The sequence below is a fragment of the Patagioenas fasciata genome, chromosome 1 (assembly GCF_037038585.1).
Source record: "Patagioenas fasciata isolate bPatFas1 chromosome 1, bPatFas1.hap1, whole genome shotgun sequence".
NCBI lineage: Eukaryota > Metazoa > Chordata > Aves > Columbiformes > Columbidae > Patagioenas > Patagioenas fasciata.
The window spans coordinates 156,161,852-156,188,793 of NC_092520.1; the positions used below are offsets into that span (position 1 = coordinate 156,161,852).

Consider the following 26,942-nt stretch of genomic DNA (forward strand, 5'->3'; position numbering starts at 1 on the left):
CTCATCTGTAGGTTGGCAAGGAAAGTACAATTGTCACACAGCTGAAAAAGAGCTAAACTCAGAGTGGAAAATGATGGATATGTAACTGTTTGAGGGAAAGTTATTAAGGGAATTTATATCCAGCCAGATTCTCAGCTGCTATGATGGAACATAGCACCGCTTACAATAACCTATGCCAATCTGCATCAGCTCAGATCTGCCTCTAATCTGCCACTTTAAATATCCAGTTCTCCTTTGGAGCTGCATGTGTCTCAGAATGACGTATAATCAAACAGAAGTGTGTTTAAGGGAGCAGTCAGAAATAGAGAGATGTATATCTTTCCTGCACACTTTTAACCATTTGTCTGCATGCAAAGACCAGTGCCATTTTCTGTAAGACATAGCTCATGTAAGTATTCCATTGGCAGTCCATGTTGTGATAGGATCATCTGAGATCTGCCTTACACACATGAAAAATCACTATTATCTGTAAGCACTGAAAACTAAATTATTAAAAGGAGTAGAGCACACATTTGTGCAGAACAAGGGACAAACTAAAGACAATTGGGGAAGTTGATATGTTCACAAAAATGGAAGCTTAAAGAAATCTGGCTAGCTCATATTAGACCTTTCACACATTTAAGCAGCATCTCTTTTGTTTTATATTACGCACAAATGCCAAAAGAGCACCCTGGTGAGAAGTGCATGTCCTCTGCATGGCTGGAGAAGAAGGTACCAAGGGCAAATGTCCCTAATACTGAAGAGGTGACAGGATGAGAACTAATGTGTGCCCCCTCCTCTGGCCACCAGCTCCCTCCACAGACAGTTGCTGATAACAAAGTGGCAGCAGCTGGAAGGGGCTGTAAAGGATGGAATGAGAGACCCTCAGAGGCCCAGGACCCTTGTTTGTGCCTGGTGCCCCCTTAGTCATGCCTAATTCCCACAGGCTTTCTCAGTTGTAGGGTGTGGGGAAAGGCTCTGATCAGCAGCAGGGCTGTAGCCACAACACATGAAAGAAGTTGTGATGAGAGCGAGGGGTGCGAGGGTGAAACACAGAAATGATCAAACAAGACCAAATCAAGGCAAGGATCTAGCTTGGTTTAAAGGTCTTAGGACAACAGCCTTTACCTGAGAAGCGCAGGAGCAGGTGCTTACAGAAGGAATATGCATAACAGGGCAAGACTCAGTGATACACCACTGGGATACTTTCCTGTTTCACAATTGGGATACATTCGTGTTTCTGGAAACCTTCACCTCAGAAACTTCCTGAAAGAGAGTTTGCATCTACATCTTCCTGTGAAATAGATCTTGATGAACTTTTCCTCCATGAAACTTGATGAACTTTTCCTCCTTCTAGAGCTCTCTGGGCATGCAGTTCCACGGTTTAATAACAGACTGTATGGAGTAAAAGTACCTACTCTCTTAGTCATATCCTACAACCTGATCTCTTAGCTGACTGCCCTAACTTTTGACTAAGAATGAGCAATCATTCCTTATTCACCTTCCAATGTCTTTTATGTCTTAATACACTGCTAGCATATTTACTTCCCAACGATCTCTTTTCCAGTCTGAAGACTCCTAGGTTTCTCTCCCATCATGTGGAAGCTGTTCTGTAGCTTTGACCATCTTTTTTAGCCTTTTCTGGAGCATTTCTGTAGCTCCTTCATGCTCCAACTGAGATGCAGACAGTATTTAAGCTCCTTCCATGGTCCCTTTTCTGAATAGTAACAAGTAACTTAAATTTAATTGTGCTTACATATGGTTGGTTTTTCTCCCCTTATGTACATTAGTTCATATTTTTAAACTTTAAATTTGACCACCCATTTTCTTAATCTCACTTTCACATTATCACGTTTACCCATTTGTGTAGAAATGGTACTTTTTATTGCAGATTGAAAACAGATTGACTAGTCGATAGTTTCCTGGCTTCTCCTCTGAGCCTATTTAAAACTGCTGTTGCTCTTGCTGTTTTCCAGTCTTCCACAGCAACACAATCTGAAGAAAGAGAAACCTGTGGAACCTTTGCTTGAAAGTCCCTTGGTCCTGAGAAGAGATTCTTATTCATTCATCAGTTTATTTAAAATCTCTTCTAATCACAGTTCAGCTCAATAGAATAGTTCTGACTTATTCTACCTAAAAAATGGCTGTATGGTAGTGACAACTTATGCTCCTCCATCCTGAATACCAATACAGATTTCCTGCTATGGTGTTCTCTTTGATAAGCAACTTTTCTGTATGAAACACGTGTATCAGCCTATATACCTCCCACCTTGAATGCACTGAGAATATTGTTATTTTTCAATTGTATGCCTTTAAAAGCTGGTTCTTTATTTCTATTCTAGACTACCTTACTCTCATTTTACACCTAATTTGCCAGAGTTTATGCACGTTTTGATTTTACTCACTTGGACACAACTGCCACTTTCTGAAGGATTTCCTTATGTCTCTAATAGTCTTCTTTACTCCTTAAATTACTCCTCAAGTACTTCAGTTTAGCAAAACAAACAACAAAAAAATCCACACCAAAATATGTCTTTACTTTGAATCTACAACAGTTGTGTCATTAGATAATCATAATGCTGTCTATAAGATTCTTTTAAAATTGTTTCTTCACATTTAGACAATTTCCTATTGAGTTTAAACACTGTGACAATGGCATTTCTGTTGTCACTAGAATGTTACATCTGAGGCTACTGAGATCATTATTGCAGCGTAGTTCTTTCACTGTAATGTTTTGAATCTACCCTTGTGCGTTGCTCAGGAGGAGCACAAGACAAGGTTTTATTCTTGTGGTTTCTCTTCCCCCATCTCCCTTCCCTTCTGTGAAATCTTGGGCTCTGCATCAAGCCCTGTTGTGATAGTCACCTTGTGTTTGTCGGGGATGAGCCAGAAGAGCAGTGTCCTGCCTATGAAAACTCCAGATCGTCAATTTACCCATGTCAATAAAATATATGAATGTACAAATCACATCACTGATCTCCCCAGAATAACAGCTGCACTTGTATTGGAAATCATAACGAATCTTAAGTATGAAGGATAGTTCATGAACCAAATACTCAGCTGCTTCAGCGAAGCTCCTTCAGAACAGTTGCAAGTCAACAGGACAGTGCCAGTATTCACATGAATAATGGGTACAGACCAACATCCTAATGTGACACACGTGGAGTTTTGTTGCACAAAACTCACCAGTTGATTGCGGAAGCTCCACGGTGGCGTGGCAGGATGGATGGATGGTAAATAATTGAGCCATGTTTTGGGCAGTCAATAACATCCATAGGGATGAACTGTGTACAGAAGGGAAGGACATTTAGCTCTGCTCCAACTGATTTGTAGGCTGCAACTACTTCCTCGATAGGCTTGCCTTTCGCTCTCCATCTGGGGAACTTGAAAACAGGAGTGCCATCCTTCTCCGCTGCCAGTGCTGAGGGGCAAGAGCAATTTTTTTTTACGTTTAAATTTTATGTTAAAATTTCAAACTGAAATCAAAGAGGTATTGCATGACAACTCAAGCAGATCATCAAGTGTATGATTACAGAGTGCCCTTCGTACTGTTTTGTATGCTATTTAAAAACCTTTGTGCTTGGATATATTTTATTGATTCTGTCTTTGATTCTCCTTCCTACAGCTTATGTCAGTCTCGACTTTAAGTTAACTTTTATGAGTTGGCTGATAAGTACCAATGAAAGCAGAAAAGAACGATGAATATTATTGACCACCTAAAAGTGACATTTCATTTCCTGTCTGGTCACCACGTTTTTCTGTAACTGCTTTGGTTTAGCATAACTTAATTTTCCACTTCAACAATTTGTATCTGAATATGACTATGTATAACTAAGATTCACTCATGTCAGCATCATTTTGCCATGTGGTGCAACTAATACAGATGCTAAAGGCCTTCAGGCATTTCTCCAAAATTCTGTTTATTGACGTCCTCTGGATATGCTTTCATTTATCTGTGAGACACAAAGCTACACCTAAAATTTGGCTCAAAAGTGACAAAAAACCCCTGTACTAATTGCAGAGAGACTTTCCAGGTACTTGGTAAATTTAATTGCGCAACTGCTTAATAACTCATCACGGAGAGCGGGAGAGTGGAGTCAAACTCTACATCTGTTGAGTCACATGTATAACAGGAAGAAAAGGGAAAATAAGAAATCTGAAAACTAATCTACTTAATATTTCTAAACACATTTTATTACTTTCCTTCTTCTTTTTTTTACTTCTGAAACTGGATCTTGAGATTGACCTGAAGCATCTTTAGCCTATTAACTTAGGTTTTAAGTAAATACTTACTTAAATACCATTCCATGAAAATTAGTGTGTACTGCAATTGTTTTTAGAAATAAAAATCATTGCTGTCTGAGTATATAGAAACATTAGCAAATTTCACTTGAGACTTAAGGTGTTTGAGTCATCTGGAAGTAAAAGGCAACAAAGTAGTGTTCTTTTCCCATTAGGAAAGCAACAAACTACTTCTAGGGTTTAGTTAAAATAAATATGTGATTGAAATCAGTGGAAGATTTGCTTATTTACATCTGCTAGTGTAATAAGTACACAACAATACCTTATAAAATGTCACCAAGTATTATGGTATGCTTCCAGAGATGGATAGTTGAATTGTCCTTTTCTAAACTAATAGTTACATCCTCTGATTCTTTTAAGTGTGATTAAATCTTTTAATGAGGTGGAGTTACAGAATGTAATAAAGTAGAGAATTATATGCTAGTTTGGGAGTGCCATAGCCCAGGTGAGCAAAATTTACATTTTTTAATTCCCTCACAAGAGTTCTGTAAAAACACGTCTGGACTAAAGGTATATACCATTCTGGCACTTCTATTTGCTAATCTTATTAACTCATTATTTTTGTGCCGCTGAAAAAAAAAGAAAAAGAGGTTACAATTCAGATTATTCCAAAGTAGCTTCTTTGTCACACTGGGTTCTGCTGTGTAAGTACAATTCTGAATATCTGTCAAGCAAGAACTCTTTCTTTAGGAAATCTAGAAAATCCTTATTCATCTTGATAATGGTAAAAGGAAGAGCAAAGCCTCCCTTACCCTTTTCAATGGGTCTCCTATAGTCCAGGTGGAAGAGAAATAGGCTCTGCAGGTACAAAGCCACAGGCAAGCTCATCAGAAAGGGCAGAAATCCAGGGATAAATAGTCCTGGCTCCATGCCTGGACTGTCCCAGACAGCGCAGTGAAACTGCTGGCAGACGTCTGTGCTTGAGCACAGGCTCAGCAGCTATTTTCTTTAAGATACAGATCTAGTTCAGGATGGTTACCTCTAGGAGGTGCATTCAAATAAAGTACTTAGATTTTATTTTTTTTTTTTTTTTTAAATTTCATTATGTATGGCCCTGTATGGTTAGAAAAGACTCTTAATACTGACTAGCTAGCAAGGTTATACCAGTTCTTGGGCTTTTGTTTGTTGAAGCATAATTATTGTGCTGAATCCAGTGTGATAAAGACAATATATGCAACCCATTCTCATATAAATATCACCTTCTCACGAAAAGGTAAGTTTGTTATGTATGCCTGTAATTTTAACATTTAGATTAAAGTTACACTTACCCAAAGGATCAGCTTGTCCATTCTTGTCAGGCACTGTGAACACTCCCACAACTTTGTGGCCCTCTTTTCTCAGATTGTTATAAACCTCTTGTCCAAATATACTTTGACCTATAAGGGCTAGCCTTAGCTTATGTTGGTAAGCCTGGTGAAAAGAATTAAAACAAGCCATCTTCTAGGATTAAAAAAAAAAAACAACAAACAAACCAACCCACATTGAGGTTTATGTTTTTCTCTTGCTCCTTCTTGATCCATGCTCATTTTGATGAACATCTTTCTACCCCAATCACCTTTGAAGGAATAATGATCTATTTTTTGAAATTAATGACAAGAAATGTACAATTCAGAGAGAACACAACATAAAAGTATCATCTGATACTGTTATCGATGTCTATATTGCTTTCCCAGTATTTCCATTAGACAGACCCACTGTTTGTTAAAAGAGTCGTAACAGGCTGCATGATCTTATTCATAGTCAGAATTAATATGATAAGAAATTTTAAAATATATTTTTAAACAGATATATAAAAAACGTTTTTCTAGGCATAACTTAGGTGCCTGAAACACACCCTCTAAATCCTTATAATTAAATGTTGGCATGTTATTTGTGGTTACTAGGTATATGCTAAACAAGATTCACTTGCATTGTTCCTGCAAGTTAAAGGTAATGATCACCCATTTGATTTTCCTGCAAGGCAACACTGCAGGGTTCCTTTGTTTGACTTCCACTGTCTTTTGCCTTTGCATCCCAGTGCACTTGCTTCTAAGCTTCTTCAAACTGAGTAGGTGCCAGTAGCTGCCTCAACTCTTTATTTTTAGGATAGTTAGAATGACCACACTATTATCATATCAGGATATCACGTACTGCTATGTTATTCAAGTGCTTGCATCCTGAGAAAACTACAAATACCTTCAGAGTCTCTTTAGATTTAGGGGCCACTTGTGCTCCTCTCCCACCCTGCCTCCAGTCCCTTGCCTCTAACACCTCCTTTATGCCAGAAGTGGTGTTTCTGTAGCTGCAAGAACTGGGTTAGGCATGAACCTGAGAAAATGTAGCTTATTCTTCACTGGATCTATGCACTAATCTGGGTCATTGCACTGCCACAAGTCCTAACACAGGTCCAGCAGAGGAGCAGGAATGAGCACACAGGTGCTGGCAGAAGAGTGAAACTGTCCCTAAAAGCAACTGTCTTTGCATCTTTCAGCAGCTTCTGGAAACTGAAAATTGGAAACCTTCAGAAAACAAATAGACCTGCACACCTGGTTATGAAGGAAAAGTTCACACAGAATAAACAGCAAACTTACGTTCCCCAAAGCTGCATCTGGTACAAACTATTCCTAGACTCAAACCATTAAAGATCCCTCCTCTTAAGAGGCCTGAATGAAAGGTAGAAAATAAATCTACATACTCCCTGCCTTTATCCTTAACTTCACCTTTCCCAACTGGACTTTGACTGCTATTTTTTCTGAATGATCCGTTAGATGTCATAAGCTCAGGATGATACAGAGGAATCGAAGCACTGTTTGAATATCTTAACCACTGACACTTGTTCTGTATGTTGGCACTTGTATGTTTTTCTCGCCCCTCCTCTTTTCCCATTCTTACAGTGGCTGGGATATGACAATACCTTGACTAGGTGGGTTATTGATGGATATCAGATGGTCTGGACTGTCCATCAGATCATACGACAAATTCTATGACAAAAAGAAATGTCCTGAAAAACAGGCTTCTCAAAAACACAGTCAATTTCATTACAATTCTTTTTACATCTGAAATATTATGGATGCATTTTGCTGGTTTCAAGTTACATTTTAATTGTGCAGTTGGGCTTAGAAAAGGAAGTTATGAATTAGTAGGTTCCATTATAGGAATATCGAAGCATGCATTTTATTTTCTATATAAACAAACAGGTAAAAACTATTTGTCCAGAGATGATATTTTCCCTCACAATGAAACTGCTTAGTAAAACTGTATTACGGTATTAGTCAGCACCTCTGGAACTGCAGTAGTGTTAATAACAAGTAGTAAGATGCAGAGGCACTCACAACTCAGGCTCTTGCAAAGTCAGATTGTTATAGTTGGCTGGTAGAAAATGTCTATGAGACTGATGATAATAAAAATCCTAACAAATGCTGCATTGCTGACAGTGATGCCTAAAATATGTCCACTATTTTGTCCTTGATAAAGACAAATCTGTGTGCTGAATTATAAAGAGTAAAACTTACTCTTGCAATACTTATCTTGCAAGGCTCAATGGATGCAGGTAGATCTCATTACCAATGCTTTATGACTGAGATCTTTGATTTTACAGGAGAAATGCTGCTGCATTATGAAAAATAATCACCAGATTTTCCTGATTATTTTAAGTCTAGCAGGCAAGTTGGAGAAAAATTAACATGCTGGATCACTGAACATGTTTAGCATGTAATGAAACCAACTGATTTCTATACAGTCCTAATTTACAGTGGCAGCCCAACTAGTATGTGGAAGAAACATTAAAGATAGTCCAGATGAGAGTTGCTTATTCTGCTTTTGTCCTTTTGCTAACATCTCTCAGTAAAAACACAAGACTGGAAAGGTTCTCATTAGCTAACAAATCTACTTCTCTGTTGTCACAAGCAATCACATCATACTATTGCTTTTATAAATGTATCCAACCTCCATTTAAACATACTTCTAAAATACTGCTGTACTCTGTTGTTTTGCTGCTAGTTGACCAATCTTGTAATTTTCAGTTCAAATTTCTCATCACTTTAAGAGCTACTTTTTCTCCACTTATTCACAAAGTGTTAATAACATATGCATCCTCTGTTGCTAAACTTAACTTTTAGTTCATGTTTCCCAGTGAATAAATCATATTCTCATATTACATGTAACTGCATACCAGTTCCAAATAATGATTTGCTGTAAATCAACAGAGCTTCAATAAAGCTACATATGCTTAATTTGTGCTAGTTGTGGAACTGAGTCAAGAAATGGTGAGAAGCAAAGAGAGAACAGTCCCCAAAGGAACAACAACAAAAAAAAAACAAACCTGGCAAAATTGAGAATATTGCAGACTGGCTAAGTCCCATTTCTTCAATGCACAAAAGATTAGCTTGGCAGTACATCAGCTCTGCTGCCTCACACTTATAGAAAGCTACTCAAATGGGGGCTGATTTCAATTGCAAGATGGACCTGCTAATTGTGCTATGACCAGTGGTTCCTGAGTTGCTTCTCCAACTAATGGTACATGTGCATTACGTGATTTCTATTAACATCTGGCTTAGATGTGGAAATTTGCTTGTAGTGCATTAACACACACACTGTCACCAGTAGAAAGCAGGAGCCAAACCCACAAATCAGCCATGCACAGGATTTCTACTGCGTAAAAACACAAAAAAAGAATTTCCATATGTGGGAGATCTTGTACCATCAGATCACAAATGCAATCCTTCATTTTTTTTCTTATTTGAAAAATAACAGTTGAGCAACTGCATGAGATCTTACAGCCACCTTGTATCTTATTTTTAAAATTCTCCTCAAGCATTGTTATGTACGATGAGTTAGACCTGTGAAAATGGGAAATCCTTTTAGGAGACTTTAATATGGACTTAAGACACAATTAAAACAGAAAGTTCTATAAGATTCCACAGAAATGAAAAAACAGTTTGGTGTTTTCTTTCTTACGGAAATGGCACACTTTGGCCAGTGTACCCATCACTAGAGTTCAGCAAGAAACTGCAGAAAGGAAGCTCATTCAAGAACAGTAGAACAACCTTGTTGTTGATTAATGTGCCAGATGGATACTGGCTCATTATCACTAACGCATGCAAAGATTAGTTCTCTCAAGTTCTCTAAAGAGGCTATATTAGATTTCTTTTGCAGTTGCCTGGCTGACTATGGACATGAAACATCCATTAACAGATACATGGGAAGGTTAATGGTCCTGCAGTATCAGAGTGGATTTTTTGCTTCTGAGTTATGGCAAACAATGCAGTTCCAGTGGCTTAGAGAGATCTGGCCTTTCTTTTATTACTTTAGTAATCATAGGACAATGTAGTTATTATGACAGTGCTACCAAAAGGTAAGAATTCAGAAGCTGGTGCTCACTCTACTGTAATTCTGTTGTTTTCATTGTCTGATTTTTTAATTCCTTCTTTAAACAGCAGTTTTGCTTATATTGTAACACAGATTAATAGTAATTCTCTTTCCCTGACTCAAGTGCTCCCAATTTGGATGAAGAAAATAAGATAAAGGTAATTAGCATAAAACCTGAGAACTACTTGTACAAGCAGTCTTATCTTGAATACTTAAATCATCTGAAAGTCCATTATTTTTTCACTGCCTCAATATGAAAACACAGATTTAAGTTAAACTTCCCTATTTAAAAATTCTGGCCATATCATCTGTTGATACAGTACTGGAATTTATTTTACAATGGGTCATAAAAAGATATACAGTATTTTAATGTTTGCTTCCATGCTGGTTCTTTTTTTCCTCCAAAACACCTAACCAAAAATAAAACTAATAAATAGAATTAAGCACTGCACAGGAAAGCACTTTGCCAAATGCTGGTAACTATCCTGTGAAGTTCTAGTTCCTAAAAATGGAAGACAAGTCCAAGAGCTACATTTTCTTTTCTCAGAAGAGTCTAATGTTACAAAGCCTATCCCTAGGAGAATATTTCATAGATAAAAATAATTTTCTGTTACTGCTTCTTTTGTATGTGTATCTAACATTCAATTTGTTATCATTTTTCTAATCAAATTTCTTGAAGGCTAACATTTAGTAACTCCTACTATGATTGCAAAGCTTACTATCCAAAAGATTACAATATTTATTATGTATAAGAATTTGGTGAAGCTAGTAAGTATTTTAATATGTTACACTCTTTTAAAAATGGATGTTGAATTACATCTCTTTGGAAAAGCAGTACTGCACCTTTACATCTATTGAGGATGCCCCTACATGTGCTAAATTCCAAACAGAAACCTGTTGTAGAGCCTCCCCTCCCACCTACACATCTACAGGCAATGTGTTATCACCAGACATTCGAACGCATTTTTTGGCACTGCTGATTGCATTTCCAAAATGCTTGTGTTAATTCTCTTTATTCTAACCCCTTCCATGTAGATACCTTAGCAGGGCTGCTGTCCTCACTCTAAAACAAGCGTCAAACATGAAACAAAGAACAGTCTTCAGGAAAGAAGAAATCTCTCAGCCCCATTCAGCTTGCCAGACCTACACATCTGGATAATTTGGATTTGGCACGGCTTTCAGGGAGCAGGAATTCTGCAGTCTGTATGTTTAACAGGACATAAAGAATAGCTTGGAACAAATGCACAGAGCTGTAAAAAACTAAACCATGGGATGCAAAGGAATTTAGGCCATCAACTTCAACCCCGAGCAACTCACCATCCCAGAGCTAGGCACTGGTGGTGAGAAGGTCACAAACTAAACACTCCTCCTAGGCCAAAGCCTGGGGCTCCTTCTCCAGCACTGGGAACAGGCATGGTCCTTCCCAACTGAGAAGGCAACCTTCACCTTCTCACAGGGCAAATGCAGCGTGAGGCAGCAACAGCCACGCTCACATTGTTCTCGACACGCAGTTACCGGGGGTTATCGCGGCATCGCTGGTGCCCGCTCCCTGCAGCTTCCAGCCGCATCCCTGCAAGACGCAGCGCCCTGATGATGGTTGCGATCCCGCTGGGCACGATGCTGCTTCTGCACGCAAACCGAGCCCCTCCCGAGCCCCGCTGACATTCCCGTGCCTGTACGGGCTTTACTAAAGCCATGGCACAAATAATATGCATCAAATCCTGAAAAATTACCCTTACCGCCACTTCTCCTCGCTCGGCCCATGGTTGCCCAGCACGCCGAGAAGCAGCCCCCGCCGTTCTCTCCCGGGCAAGGCACGGCACAGCCCCGCACGGGGTGGGGCGGTTCACGTCCCCCGCTGCCCGCCCCGCACCACTCACCGCGGCCGTCGTGCAGATGGTCCGCAGCAGCCGAGGGCCTGTCCGCAGCATCTTGCGGAGCGCCGCCGAGCCCGCTGTTCCCTCGGCCGCCCGGCGACAGACCGAGCCAGCACCGCGGCGGAGCGCCTCGTCTGATGCAACACACGCCGATCCTGCTGGCGCCGCGCCAGCGCCTGCATCCGCGGCCGCGGTGGCGCGCCCCCGCCCGGCCCCGCGGGGACCGGCCAGGCGGGTCGTGGGTGGGGGAGCCGAAACGCCGCACCTGCCGCTCCTACCGCTTCCCCCAGTCCCTGGCGGCTGCACGGCGGGACCGACGCCGGGGGAAGGGCGGGGATCACAGGGGGTGGGACTGGCGCGGTGGGGTGAGGATCTCCCGGCCCCGCGACACGAGTCACGGCCACTCGGGCGGCGCTTTGCGGTGCGAGGCGCATGCGGGACCCCCAGGACTCCCGCCAGCGGGGGCCACGACACCCCCTGTCCACCACCGCCTTGGGGACGGCTTAGCGCCTCACCTCCAGCTTTATTCCCTCTGTGAGACTGCCTCACAGTCATGTGAATCTGCTGGGACAATCAAAGGATCACGTATGCTATCGACATTCGTTTTTAGTTTATTGCATACCAAAACCGCCAGTAGTTAGGTTAAAAACCACTAATGAGGGAGAGCAGCATCTCCCTTATGAGGAAAGGTTGAAGGAGCAGGCTCTCTTTAGCTTGGAGGAGACTGAGGGGTGACCTCATTAATGTTTATAAATATGTAAAGGGTGAGTGTTACGAGAATGAAGCCAGGCTCTTCTCGGTGACAACCAATGATAGGACAAGTGGGAATGGGTATAAACTGGAACAAAGGAGATTCCATTTAAATTTGAGAAGAATCTTCTTCACGGTGAGGGTGATAGACACTGGAACAGGCTGCCCAGGGAGGTGGTGGAGTCTCCTTCTCTGAAGACATTCAAAACCTGCCTGAACGCCTTCCTGTGTAACCTCATCTAGGTGTTCCTGCTCTGACAGGGGGATTGGACTAGATGATGGTTTGAGGTCCCTTCCAAACCCTAACATTCTGTGAAATGACATTTTGGAAAACCATATCATCAACATCACCAGGTATTTTTGAAGCAGCTCATTCTACTTATTAATAATAATTTTAAAAATCTTCTGGAATTTCAGGTTGCCTAAAAATGTTTCAACTTCAACAGTTTTTTAAAGTCATAACAAAATCTTCTTGTCAGAGCCATGGAGAATGATCTTGAAAATACAAATTCAAAGTGCTAAATAAAACCAGAAGGAAAATTATCCCCAAAGTGTATGAATAGCGAACACAAATGTAGATAGCATGGCAGTAATGTAAGCATCATTGCAAACTGGATCACGTTTAAACCCCAGCAACACTAAGTCTTAAAGAACAAGGGTGGGTAAAAGGCTGAAATGCACTATTCCTGTCAAGGAAACAAGGAAGGAAAAAATTGAGAAGCTGGTCAGCATCAACCACATCAGAGAAGACAGAAGCAACTCAGGCGAAATTTATGATATGCAGGGATCTCGCTACAATAGAAAATCAAGTAGACAAAGTCTTTCCTTGTACTTGCAAACATCCATGTCTCACTGATTTTTGGATGCTTTCCTGCAAACGAAGCCAAACAGCAATCCCCAGGGTTTAATTTCAAGGCCTCCACACTCTTCTTCAGGGCACTTCAAATGCTCAGCTGTACCTGAAAGAAGAGCACTGCTGCAGAACTGCTGCTCGCTCCAGGCTCAGGGGACAGCGGAAGGAAAGGCACTGCAAGGACTAAGTTGTGCCATTCCCAAAATAATAATAAGTCAGGCTTGCACAACTCAGTCCCCCCAGAGAGTAAAGGTACACAAGGGTTTGCATTATGACTCCCATAACATAATTAATTCCTTGATTTACTCCTGTGTAGGAAAACTATATCCTGTCTTTCATCTGAGGCTCTTGCAGTTTCATAAGTGTAGGTGGCACCAAGTAGAATTAACAGAAATGATAATAAAAACTTTTTAACTAAAATAAAACACTGGACTTCCCTTTTGCAATGAAAATTCAAAAAAGAAAATCACTAATCAGTTCCTATAAATTCCTCTCTATGGGGTGAAAAACCTAGAGGAGTACTTGGTCTACTTCAGTGAAGATTCTTCTTATGATTACTTTGTTTGGAGTATGTGTTGATTTATTAGACTATGGAATAGTCAACTGAATGAATTAGTGCATTTATTTGCCCTGAGACATTAAAAACTAAACTAGTAGAATTCATCCAAAAGTCCCATTAACAAGAAGGGAAAACATGTTTATACTTCTTTACTATCTGTGGTACTGTGGGTTTAAAGAGAATGGTGTGCAGTAATACCAGATTTTCATTAACCAAGCTAAAAGAATTTGCTTTCTGACTTATTTTTAAAATAGTGTATATTCTGTTGTTACTGGCTACTTCTATGGGTATGTCGCCTCATATCTTCTAACTATCTCACATAAAATTACACAGTTTCACTGTTAAAAGTCTTTAAAATACTCTCACTTTAAACTGTACAATAAAAACATTCAAACTCATAATCCTGTTGGACTAAAATGCATCATTTAACTCCTACAGGCACTGTTGGTCTGAAATGCCTGATGTTAATCTTCTTTTTGAATTAGCAGTTTCTTTAAGAAAGATTAATAACCGCATAGTTTGATAGGTCATGTTGTAGCAATACAGAGAGTATACACACACATGCACAAGTCACACAACTGATCAAAACCACTGTGTGCTCAAATGAAAAATATAGACATCCAGCTCTTACTAAGGGAACTATTTCACAACCTCATACAGCAGGATGAATTAGTGTTATGTGTAGCCTTCCTATGACTTGATGGAAGTTGCACAAATTTCATACAATAGAGTGCAAACAACTGCTACTGTAAAATCTGGCATCAAAATGGTCCTATACTTCAAAGTTTGGAGCTGGATTCAAGCATTGCTGAAGTTCACCGCACTCCAAATCCTTGTTCATGATCCAAAATGCTCTCCAAGTAGAGCAACACATACTTGGCATTTAACCATTGGCACACAGGCTTATGGCAAAATACTTGTTTTCCCTGGGTAAGCAATTTGTAATGACTTCTGACTCTATTTTTTACACATACACAAGACAGACAATACAACAATGCATTTGTGAAGCACCAGGGTTTTAACTAGTTGGCGTACCTTCATCTACAAACAACTCCAAACCTATTGAGACAATAATATATCTCCATTTACTTCACAGACTAATAAAATGTCAGGCGACAAAAGGGAAAAGTAACAAGAGAAGGTGTCTGTTGTCAACAGAATCACAGTATAAAGAAGAGCTGGGAAGTAAGATGTGGGCTTTACTTCAGGTTTTTTAGTAATGAGAGGAGCAGTGAGATGAACTGGGACAAGGGTGTGCTAAATCCCATGCAAGGATGATATCTGCATACTGTCAGCATCTTCCTTATGATCAGAGTGATGAACTCATATCCATGGGTTTTAAGAACCACTTAACAAATTGGCTATTTAGAATTTCAAGGATCAGTGTCAACATTTACAGCCAATTTAAACCACATGTTTTCCATCATCCAGAAAATGATTATGTTGACCTGTCTGAGAATGAGCAAATAGGTTTTGTGTGACATAGTAAACTCCAACATCAGTGTTAAATATTGTAATGGTTACAATACACTCCTCTGGCCTTTATGTTTTTTGGAAAAAGTGACAAAAAGTATTCCCCACTGATTTCTGCATCCCAGTCAGAAAAGTAGCTTGCAAATTATCAAAGTTCCTGGTTATCTGGGTAGAAATCCTTTGTCCAGTGGTATCAGTGTAAATTTATGCAATTGGTTTGAACCACATTTTATACATTAAGTTTTCTCTCCTGATTTTTATTTCCAGTTCTGCTCCTTGTTTCTTAAAGACAAAGTTTAGATTTAAAAAAACCCTTCAGCTACCCATAGTAAGCTTTCCAGCATGGGCTTCCCCCTTTGTGTTTCCTAATTTTCCAGAGATGTGTGTCAGCAAGTTGCAAAACCAGATAGGGGCATAGGAATATAATATAAAAAAACACTCAGAAGCTAAACATGCTTGTTCAATAGCATGCTCACCAAACAAAATGTGTCTGTATGGGCAGAAATGTCCAGAACAAATGTAAAACCTAATCCAGTTTAACATTATAAATCTTTGTTGATTTCTGTAAAGCGGAAGTCACACAGTGTCTTTGAAGATATCATCCAGACTTGGCAAGATGATTAGGGAAGGCTGTGTTCCACAGCATGCCGAGTACGTGCACATACTAAAGTGCTTGGGAAACTGATCAGAATCTTCCAGGATTTGCTTTCTTTTGAAAATCATGCCCTGGGATTCACTAATCAACTAAATTTTTTCATTGAAAATCAGCCTTGATGGGGCTTTTCATGATGAATTAAGATTTGGTCATAGTTCAGACTCAGATTCCTCAGGATTACTTTAGAATTCACCCAGTTTTAAAGATTGAGTAATTAAAAAAAAAAAAGTATGGCTTTGTACTTGTTATTCCCTAACTATGCTAATTGTATGACAAGCTTCAACTCAAACTTTATACAACAGAAACATTTCATGTTTTTCCATTTGATGAAGCAAGATTTAATGGGAAAGTTATTTCTCATTTTCTCTCTGTAACGTTTATATTAAAAAATTGCTTTTCTTATTTTTTCCCCCGTGTCTTCATTTCAGACCAGATACACACACGATAGTAAGGCTTTCACAATCTACTGAACTGCCATCTAGACAACCATTTAAAACCTTATGTTTGACATTTCCTTTTTTTTCCAGAGGAAGCAAAAGGAGGCATATGTTTGATGAGCAAATAGAATTACCTTACCAGTTTGACCAGTAGAAAGAATTATCATATGTAGATGCTTTACTCATATGTATAAATGGAAGTCTCTCAAATTCCATACAATAGAATAGAAACTACATCTGGAAAAGTCAGCATTATCTTTGTGGAACAGAGTTGCAAAGAGGAAATCTCAGATAGTAAGTCCTTTCTGGGAATCCTGCCAAAAAATCTTTAAACAAGAACTTTATTTTATTTAAAATATTCAGAGAGCTGAGCATTAAATGTTCCACAGACAAGGAATGTATAGCACAGTTGGCTTTCTGCAGATTCAGCAAGCCAAATTCTTTCTCCCATAAGTAACTATAATTCTATCAATCTTGGTAGAGCTTTGCCTGTGTACACAAGAGGCTATTTTTGCTCTACATGCTTTATACCATTTTTTTCTATAAAACAGTTATTGTTTGAACGTTACATTAAAGTTTTCACTGAGATTTCAAACGTCATAAAAATACTGTTTAAAAATAGCAGGTAACTGTATTGTCCAAAGTTGAATGACATTTCCAAGGAAATATAATTTCAAAGGGAAAAAGATCTTTAATACCTCATGGAATCAAACCCCTGCTGATTTATGAACTCATAGATACCTAGCCACTTCACTTCATAAATGAAACAGTCACAGTACCATATTAATTCTACTGCATTTTGGACTTCATTCTCTCACCTACCCTTTTTAGTACTCAAGTGTAACAGGCCATTTCAGCTGGAACATATTTATTTCACATTTCATTCAGTTCATGTGGAAGTCCAATATACAATTTTACTTTTATTATCATTTTGGTCTGGTCAAAATAAATTCTTGTTTTCTCAACTATGCCTATGTTCAGTAATAGTTTATAAAAAATCACTGCATTAAGCAAAGTCTAAAGACGTTTCTGACTACTGTATTATCTGAAGATACTGAGAGATTTTGGAGCAATTTTAGTAACTTCCTATGAGCTTGTACCAAATAAAAGCTTCCTGGTACAAATGGAAGACATGAGTATCACCTGACTTTCAGAAATGGTGCTTATAAAATGTCAATAATTTCACATGAGCACACATCATCAAGCCATTAACTGACAACGAACTTAACAATCAAAGCTGAGCTAGACTTGCTGTCACTGAAACAGTCATCTTCAAGATATACGTCTAAATCAGAGTTTCAGGGGAAACAAATTCTAGCAGCATCTAGAATTGACCTAAATAACTTGAGTGTAAGCAACAAAGCACTGCCACCTAGTGAGCCAAAGGAAAACCCAATAGTAAGTAATTTAATTTAATCATGAACAGCAGCATAAAATTTAACTGTTGTAATTACTTGTCTAATCGTGACTTTTTCAGCTACAGAGCCTCCTGCTCTTTTTTTTTTTTTAAACAAACAAACAAACAAAAACTTGCACCATTTCAATACATTTAAAAATATATTAAAAATAAGGGTTGCATCAGCTTATGCTGTGGGGGTCACAGTGCACTCTTTGGTGTGGCCACTGCATAGATCAACTGGTTGGGCTACCTTGCACTCAGTTTTGATGATCTCAGAACCTTGCAATACAACCTTAAAGTATTTTACTCTTTACAAATTCAGTTCAGATGTGGGGAAGGAAGGGCCCTACCGAGTGCCAGTTCTTCAAGTTTCTCTCTTGTACCATCCTGCAGAATTCAAGGACACATTTTTCTGAGACAGATAACAAAAAGCCCCATGACTACTTTTTAAGCCATCTGAAAGCTTCTGTTTATGTGCAGTTTTCCATAGCTGAAAGAAACTGTATTTGTTTCAAAGAAAGCATTTGTGTTTTGTAGAGAAAAGTTTTCTATTGTTTTGTTTTTCAAAACTGGAAGACATACCTTGGCTTTGAATATATGTATAGCAACTCTATTGAGTTCAGTGAAAGCTGCATCTGCATGGTTGTAGACAGAATGTGATCCTTAAATACCAGCACAAATTGTGGTTTCATTTTGTGTGATACTTATCATCTCCTTAGAGATACTTGTGCTCACTACCAGCTGTCAACTTCCTGCACAATTAAACTTCCAAGGACTTAAACCCTCCAATATAAACATTTTAAGTTTCAAACAAGCCTGTTGTTCTGGGTTCAGCTGGGATAGAGTTAATTTTCATGGGAAGCTGTGAGGGGACATAGCCAGGACAGTTGACCCAAATGAGCCAAAGGGATATTCCATACCATATGATGGTCACGTTCAGTACATGAACTGGCGGATTTGGCTGGGAGGAGGGAGGTGTTGCTGCTCGGAAGCATGTTGGGCACTGGTTTCAGGTAGTGAGTGATTGTATTGTGTATATCTTTTTTGTTGTCCTGTTAAACTGTTTTATCCCAACCCATGAGTGTTATCTTTTTTTATTTGCTGATTCTCCTCCCCATTCCACCATGGGGGGAGGGAGAGGAGTGAGTGAGTGACTGTGTGATACTTAGATGCTAGCTGGGGCTAAAGCACCCCACCAATGAGTGATGTTTTTACATTATACATGGTGTATTTACATTATGATTATTTGACATTTGCCAAACCAGAGTTCTCTTGCTTAAAAAAAAAAAAAAAAAAAAAAATCGAAACATTGTTTATTCAATTTAATACAAAACTAAATCTGATCCCTTCTTTCCCAGACCCAGGTTGGCCTCTTTGAATGCTCTCTGAATAGATAAAAACTCATCAACAATAAACCTGCAAGCCATATCTTTCTTCCCTAGAAATTTTAAAAATCAATATCTTCCAAAGGACGGATTCCTTTTAATCAGAAAACAATTATAGTAGGTACTATTTTCAGACCTGCTGCATTAGAGAGTTAGCTTTTATGGATGATCCTGCACTTACTGATACATCTCTCATTAGAGCTGCTATTTTTGTTGCTCTTTCCCCACTGAAATTGCTGATGCTCCTGGTGACACTCCTTTGGAAGCCCCTTCCTTTTCTGCTGATGCTACGTATTCTGCTAAGGTAATGTAATTGCTGTGGTCAGTGTTAAAGGTCCTGAATGGCTATTTATCATGCTATCCAAAGAACTTCTATTTTTATTTTCTGATATTACACCCACCAGAGCCCTGAAGAAAAAACAAAACAAAACAAAACAACAAAACAGTGACTGACAACATGCAGGTAAGTACCTCATGGCTCTGTGTGATAACAAGTGAGAGTGAGATGATTAGATGGCACTATTGCAGCAGTCACACATCCGTCTCACACCCTGTGCAGCTGCCTCTGAGCTCCAGATGCTCCCTCAGAGCTGGGATAATTCTGCTGCTTCCTTCCTCCTGCATCAGCAAAGTGAAAAGCTGGGAAGGGAAACACGACAGGACATATTAAAATCACACTATGGAATTTACCCAGCAGTTTTCCCTCTTCTCAGTGTGGCAGAGGTGTGGGATCGGTGTGAGAGGGACTCAGGCTGGGGCTCTGTACACCAGCGGAAAAGCAGAGAAGCTCCCAAAGCCTCTGTACCTCAGGGGTTGGACTGGCAGCTCACAGATGCAGGTGGGGCAGAGGAAAGAGTGGGGAGAGAGGACTCCCCTACCTCACGGCACCTCTGAGGTGCAGCTGCCCACTCTGCAGTAGCTGGAACTGCCTCAGACACGGCAGAAACCAAAGCAGCTGGAGTTTTAGATAAGCTCGACAGCACAAGGATACCTCAGCCTCTTTCCTGCCTTGGTTATCTCAGTTGATATCTAGTGCCTTAATTCCATTACCATTTCACAGCAAAACACAAAATTTGTATCTGTTATTCTTCGATGGATGGTACACCTTTTCTTATGCAGCCAGGACAAAGATATTCACTAGCTAAGACCAAAGGCAACCTCTGACATTTCGGAGTTAACAGATGAAAGTAGCAACATCTTGTGATAGGACAAGGGGTAATGGTTTGAAACTAAAGGAGGGGAGATTCAGGCCAGACATGAGGAAGAGATTTTTTACACTGAGGGTGGTGAAACACTGGCCCAGGTTGCCTAGAGAGGTGGTAGATGCCCCATCCCTGGATACATTCAAGGCCGGGCTGGACAGGGCTCTGACCAACCTGATCTGGTTGAAGATGTCCCTGCTCATGGCAGCGGAGTAGGACTACATGACGTTTGAAGATCCCTTCCAACTCAAACTATTCTATGGTTCTAACCCCGGCAGCAGGCCGTGCCCGCCAGGCTCTCCTCCCGCACCCTGAGGCCGAAGCACACTGCCTGCCTAGCCCCCCGCTCTCCCTCTGCTTTACTCCCCCTGACCTTCGCCGTGGGGCGGGCGCTTGGCGGCACCGACCCCTGAGCACCGGCCCGCCGAGCCGCGAGGGAGCCAACGGCCGGGGCCCGCGCACGGCGCGGGGCGGGGCGGGGCGGGGCGGGGCGGGGCGGGGCGGGGCGGGGCGGGGCGCCCGGCATCGCCACGCGGGCGCCCGCGGCGGGAAGGTGGGGGGGTAGTGGTGTGCAAGCGCCGTCCTCGCGGGGGCGCTGCCGCCCGCCCCGCCCGCTCCCGGCGTCCAAGCGCCCCCCACCGCCTCCATTTCCCAGAGTGCGGCGCGGGGAGCGGGGCAGGAAGTCTCGTGCGCCTGAGTCAGGGGCGGCGGGGGCGGCGCTGCCGGGCGCGGGCCATGGCGCTGGAGACCCTCTCCCCGGACTGGGAGTTCGGCCGCCTGGACGACGGCTCGCAGAGTGAGCGCGCGCTGGAGGGCGGGGCGGCGCGGGAGGGGCCAGCGCGAGGCCAGTAACCGCCACAGAGTTGGGGGAGGCGCGGGCTGAGGGGACCCCAGTCCCACCCTGGCCCCATCCCAGTCCCCTCCCGGACCTTTCCTGGCCCCGCTCGCCGCTGCACCCCTGCTGGGAGCGGCAGGGAGGAAGGCGGAGAGGAGGAAGCGGTCGTGGGAGCTGAGCCAGGTCGCCCTCCCCAGCTTCCCTGACGGCCCCTGTCCTGTGAGGGGAGCCGGGCGCTCGCCGCGTCTCTTCACCGGGCCAGAGCTGCTCCTCCTCCGGTCAGGCCTGCGGGGCGGCCTGTCGCGGTGACCTTTTTTCCTACCACCATCTTATCCGTAGTTACCGGAGGTTGTCTGGGTTGGGAGAGTGGCTATTCCAGCCCTTCAGCATTTACTCCCCTTCAGGGAGTCGTCTCCGGTGCCCCGGCGTGGCAGGGAGGGCACCGGCCGGTTGCGGGACTTTGTATTCTCGCACAGACCGGGCAGGAGGAAGCGATGCGTGCCGCGAGGATGGTGTTTCTTTTCCTTCCCGATCGTTTCTTGTAGCTCACAATTTTTTTGGCCGGTACTTCGTCAGTTCGCCAGGGAAGTCATACCGATATAAGTTAGATGTATGCAGCTTCCGTTGGTAAAGACTTTGTGGCATGGAGTTAGGTGATCATTTGCAGTTTCACCTTAAAAAAAAAAAAAAAAAATGACGACCTTGTGATGCTTAAGTCTTTGACAGTGTGTTTGCATGGTTATCAAAATCCACGTTTTTCGTCAGTCTGTGGAGGTGACCTACTTTCTAAGCAGGGGACATACACGGTTGTCACACTGTAATAAACATTGGAAATCAAACTGTGCCAAATTAATTACACCAGGTGTTGCTGTGAAAATATGTCAGTCATGGACTGACTGTTTCACGTATCATGTTGTCCCAAGAGATGGTACTGTTTATGCCATATTGATTTAATCTAGATTTCAGTGGAAACTGAAACTGTCCACAGCTGAGGTTTTTACTAGTCCTCTAGCTGCAGAATGAAAAAGGCGGCTTTTACTCAAAATGTCACATCTCCACTAGTTTGACTGTGACATTCAGTGCAGCTACAAGAACGCTCTATTACCACCTTCTTGATGGTGAATAAACAGCCTGATCTTCCTTTGAGAACAGCATGCAATGTTCTTCTAGGGAATACTAAAGAAAAATCCTGTGACTTTAAAAAATTATTGTTGTTGCTGTTGTCTACTTTCACTTTATACCTGTGTCACTAGCCTTTAGCATTTATAATGTTCTCAGCTGAGGAGACAAGATACTAAGTCACTCCAGTGTTTCATCTCTATTGTAGATATTTACAGACATAGCAGTTGCAAATCCTGCTGTGGCAATAAGTCTGCTGAATATTGATATTACTGATTTTATGGAAGAAGATAAGATGAAGATGAGGGATCTATACGGCTGAGTAGATGTGTTGCAATGTTCTAATTGTAATGCTTTCATTTTATCATCTGAGAAGAAACCAAACTATTGTAAACAAATTATACCTTATGAAGTGTATCTACTGTTTAGAAGAAGATATCTGCTTTCTGTGCTTTCTTTTTCTCCTCGTGAGCCAGTTTATTCAGGAAAAATTTTCTGCATCTTACAAAGTTTCCCCCATCCCCAAGTAATTTTTTATCAGTTCAACCTTGTGTATCTCTGGCTAGCTAATAGCTTTCACTCTCTTGTCTCTCTAAAATAGCCTCTTATTTTATATAGGGTCAGTACAAGGTGGCAAATTGATAGCTATCAATACTTAAGTATTTGGAGAAATTTAATATCAGTTAGGTTAAGCTATAGCATTGTTCAAATCCATCATTTCGCTGCTGGAAAAGTGACACTTTGTGGTTCTCTGTCAAAGCAATGTTGAGCGATTTCGTTTGAGAAATGCTGCCTATTTCATAGGGAATTGATTTGAACAGCAGTGCCCATTTCCTACTCTTGTATGAATTGAAAGCTTTTTCTGTTCTTCCTGTAGAGCCTCCCCTGCTCTTAGTTGGTCTTTTGTTCAAGGGAGAAGGTGGGCTTGGAGGAATACCACAGCATGCCTCTGTAATAATGTCTCATACTCCAGATTTTCTAGCAGCTAAGTACTGAAGCTGACATGATGGCTGTTTAAACTCTGTTCTGCATCCTTCAGTATTTCACTGGTTTTCCGCAGCAGAGCTTCAGGTTCGTTCCAGTGCATCTTTTGGAAAGATTAGATGAATCTGATGCAATAGAATAGTATGATGACACAACTCAAGGGCTGCATATCAATGTCTGAAGTGCATACTGCTGATGGAGAGTTTTTTGTTCCCTTGCTTCTTATCCATTTACATGAAATTGGGTCTCCTTATTTTGACAGTGCCTGTGCACTGTGTAGGCTGTACATAGAGGTAGAAGCCAATGGCAGTAATGCAGAACTTATCATGGGAGGTTTTACTGTGCTCCTTGGGTAGGCTTTGCACTCCATGTGCCCTTATAGTTGGCATTACTGCTAGCTTCAAAGTAGTAGCTTAGAATTAGTTCAGGACTTCACTGCTGCCATTTCTCCATCTCAGTCTCAACTTTCCTGTGCGTAGTCCTTCTCATATTTTCCTTATTAATTAGTTCTTATTTATTCTTCCCCTTATGCCTAGTGAAGTGTCTCAGTCAAATGTTTTCTTTCTTCAAAAAATGTGTAAATTATAATGGATTCAGCACTGTTCTTCCATTGAAGCAGCCATCAGCTACTATTTGGCTCAGTTATTGGCAACATGAATAAGAGATTAAGCATGTAGAATTAAAAAAAATGTAATTTTTTAAACTTTTTAGAGCAGCCTACTTGCTGAAATGTGCAAAGAGCACATAAAGAGATATGTAAGGGTTGCCTTCTTGTTAGGAAAAGTTCAATTGTTCAGCTGACTTACATTCTCTAGCTTGTTTAGATAATCCTCTTTTCAACAAATAGCAGAAGATCACAAGCTGTTATATTTGTTATCTGATTGTGGGGAAGACACCGTAGTCTTCCATGAAAAAGGATTGTACTTCCTTACTGGGCATAGAAGCCTTGAGCTGTAATCATTCACTCTGTAGTTCAGATCATGCAACTAAGTCAGTAATTGCGTATAATTGAGGAAGCCGGGGAAGTGTCTCCATGTGGGAAGAAAAAAAGATCAGGATAGAGTGAATGAGACTTTTGTGGGCTTACTTTGCTAATGAGTGCCACTATTCTTGATACTTGACCAGCTAAGCTTTTGAACATAATAACCTAGTCGCACCTAGCAGTAGAAGGACAGCTATGCAATTCAGTGTCCAGGTGCTAAGCAGAAGGGAACTTCTGCTTGAAGATGGTGATTTTGTAAGTGGGAGGAATGATTAAAAGCCATAAACTTACTGTGTAATTCCCAAATAACTTACTGTGAGGTAGCAGGTAGAGAGTAGAAGGAGGATTGCTATTAATACAACTGCTACTCAGGCTGAAATTATTAGACCCATTGCCTCAAATTTCTAATCTAATTGTCAATGTACTGTTTCAGCTGGTGGATAGAATCATCTGCAGTGTTATGATTTCTACAGTCATTTCTTTGCTTAGCATCTTGATGTGATTGTTAGGTTTGTTAAGATGTTAGTTTGAAAATATATGTCATTTTAAAATAGAATTTTCTGCAAACTTCTTAGGTGTTTGATATTCTTCAAATAGTATTTGGATTTCTTTTAAAGTGACTCTGAGTATTAAAGATGTGGTTGTATTAACAAAAAATGCTGCAGCAAAATGAGATATACAGTACTACAGGGTAAATAGCATCAGATAAAATATTGTTTATAACATTTTTGATATTACAGTTTATTGAACAGTCTATAAAACTCTACAAATGTTATTAATTCTCAGAAATTCATGCTGAAGTGCAGTTGAAGAATTATGGAAAATTTCTTGAGGAATATGCGTCTCAGCTGAAGAGAATTGAAGATGCTTTGGATGACTCTGTTGGAGATGTTTGGGACTTCAGTCTTGATCCCATTGCATTAAAGGTCTTCATGTATTATGAATTGCATCTGTTATTTTCCTAGTTCCTCCTTCCCTTCAAAACCTGAGAAGTAAAAGCTTGGTGCATTTGTGCTCTTAAAATTTTGACTTCTGTGTTTGAGAAACCTATCCCATACTAATTTAATTATAAAATAATTAATAAATTAGTGTATATTATAAGATAAGATGTTTTCATATTATTATTTTCTAGTCTTTTGGATACTAGTGAAAGTTAGATGAATTTATAGTTCTTCATGTGTTGGGAAGGCTAATTCCAGCAAACTTCTTTTCTGTGGATGCTGATGTGTTTTATCTGGCTATGGGGGTTCCAGATTTTGCTAATAGTTGTATAACTGCAGACTAAACTGTGTATGTACTTACAGTTGTGTTTTGATTTAATGGCCTTTGTACAATATTTTTTCCCCGAGGTGGTTATTGCCTTGGTCATAAGTTCTCTGTCCACTCTGGAGCATTATATTTTTTTCTCTTTGCTGAATTTGCAAACTTGTTGGTGCTGAAGATGCACTCTCAAGTAATCATCTGTCTGAATAATTTGAATAAATTATGTGTTGGACCTGCACAGTGCTGGATGTGTATGAACTAGTCAATATCGTGGCTGACTTGAGTACTAATTGTCAGTGCTTGCATACAGATATACACTACACATCCTGTTTCCTGCATTTGGGATTCTTAATCCATGTTCTGGGTTTCCCAAGCATTTTTTTTGACATACACCAGAATGACCATGCTTTTGGTTTCCAAGTTTTCTAAGTAAATTCTAGTAAATGCTATACAATATAGCTAGTTATTTGCCTCTCAGCATAGAGTGAAAGGAAAGTTAATTGCATGTAAATGTGAAGAGCGAAGGTTTCCTTCAGGGTAGGTTGTCAATAATGTGCAATTATTGCTCTCTTATTTCTGACCTTGTTTGAGATTAAACTGAAAAAAAAATTACTTACCTAGTTGAATAAATGTATTTTTGACCAATATTTTCTAAAGTTGTTTGTTCATTCTTTTTGTGGTTTTTGTTTGTTTATTTTTAATTTTAGCTTTTGCCATATGAACAGTCCTCCCTACTGGAGCTCATAAAGACAGAAAACAAGGTAAATGCTTTATGCTTAAAAGAAGGAAAAAAAAAAGTTACTCTAGCTAAAACTAAGCTCTCTAAACATGAATCTTTTTGTAATGTCTGTTTTTCTGCTTTGAGTCTAGGTTCTAAATAAAGTAATAACTGTGTATGCTGCCCTTTGCTGTGAAATAAAGAAATTAAAATATGAGGTAAATTCATCTGCTTTTTATTACTGTGTATAAAAAAGTTTGCAGATTGTCAAGCTGATATATAAATTATTCTTTAGCAGTAAAGAAACAAGATATATCTAAATATTTTTTATAGCATGATTACATATATTCTATCTATTAAAAAACAAATTTCTGCTTTTGTTTTTAGGCAGAAACTAAATTTTATAATGGCCTCTTGTTTTATGGAGAAGGAGGTAAGTAACTCCCTTTGCTGTAAAAGTTTGTAGTTTAATGTTATGACTTCAGGTTATGTTAAATGCTCTGGTAAGTGTAATTTTATAATATGGGTACATGCTTTCTCTGTATCTTTGACTGGCAAACACCAAGTAATGGACTTTGATGTTATAGGGAAATATGTTAGCATCTTGTATCTGTCCTGAGTTAGCTTAAGATAACAATAAGATTTATCTGTTACATCAACGGGAAGTTTTGTTGCAGTCTTATTAACATGAAAAGTGGGGAGTATGGGCTGTTCAAGTTATGTTTAATGTATAACATACTAAAAACGTGAGCTTATATTGTAGCAGCTGTTTTTCAAAGTATAGCACTGAAAACTTGTTTTTCACAGATAAACACACCCTAAAC

At 40.2% G+C, this 26,942-nt stretch overlaps 2 protein-coding genes and 1 long non-coding RNA gene across 8 annotated transcripts in view; 1 reads left to right on the plus strand and 2 right to left on the minus strand.

The window, feature by feature from the left end:
* The window catches only part of ALDH1L2 (aldehyde dehydrogenase 1 family member L2), a 36,944-nt gene extending 24,991 nt beyond the window's left edge, over positions 1–11,953 (minus strand). Inside the window, exons 1-4 of one of the 4 annotated variants that reach the window (XM_065839475.2) lie at positions 11,621–11,953; positions 11,508–11,588; positions 5,550–5,691; positions 3,166–3,400 (exon numbers count right to left, since the gene is read on the minus strand). In XM_065839475.2, coding sequence (XP_065695547.2) covers positions 3,166–3,400; positions 5,550–5,691; positions 11,508–11,588; positions 11,621–11,938 — 776 coding nt within the window. In that variant the 5' untranslated portion in view covers positions 11,939–11,953. The other 3 variants (XM_065839449.2, XM_065839467.2, XM_065839440.2) reach the window with 3 other exon arrangements.
* Positions 11,954–12,211: 258 nt separating this feature from the next.
* LOC139825545 (uncharacterized) lies at positions 12,212–20,679 on the minus strand. The gene is made up of 3 exons (XR_011735638.1): positions 20,591–20,679; positions 19,487–19,654; positions 12,212–13,213 (listed from the first exon to the last, which is right to left on the minus strand). It is a non-coding gene; the product is annotated as an uncharacterized lncRNA (long non-coding RNA).
* Positions 20,680–20,860: 181 nt separating this feature from the next.
* The window catches only part of WASHC4 (WASH complex subunit 4), a 43,103-nt gene continuing 37,021 nt past the window's right edge, over positions 20,861–26,942 (plus strand). For all 3 annotated transcript variants that reach the window (XR_011735639.1, XM_071798722.1, XM_065839381.2), the window contains exons 1-5: positions 20,861–21,013; positions 24,924–25,063; positions 26,108–26,161; positions 26,271–26,336; positions 26,506–26,551. Coding sequence is in view for 2 of the 3 variants with exons in the window: in XM_071798722.1 (XP_071654823.1) it covers positions 20,953–21,013; positions 24,924–25,063; positions 26,108–26,161; positions 26,271–26,336; positions 26,506–26,551 (367 nt within the window). In the remaining variant the exon portion in view is untranslated. The remainder of the gene's footprint in view (positions 21,014–24,923; positions 25,064–26,107; positions 26,162–26,270; positions 26,337–26,505; positions 26,552–26,942) is intronic.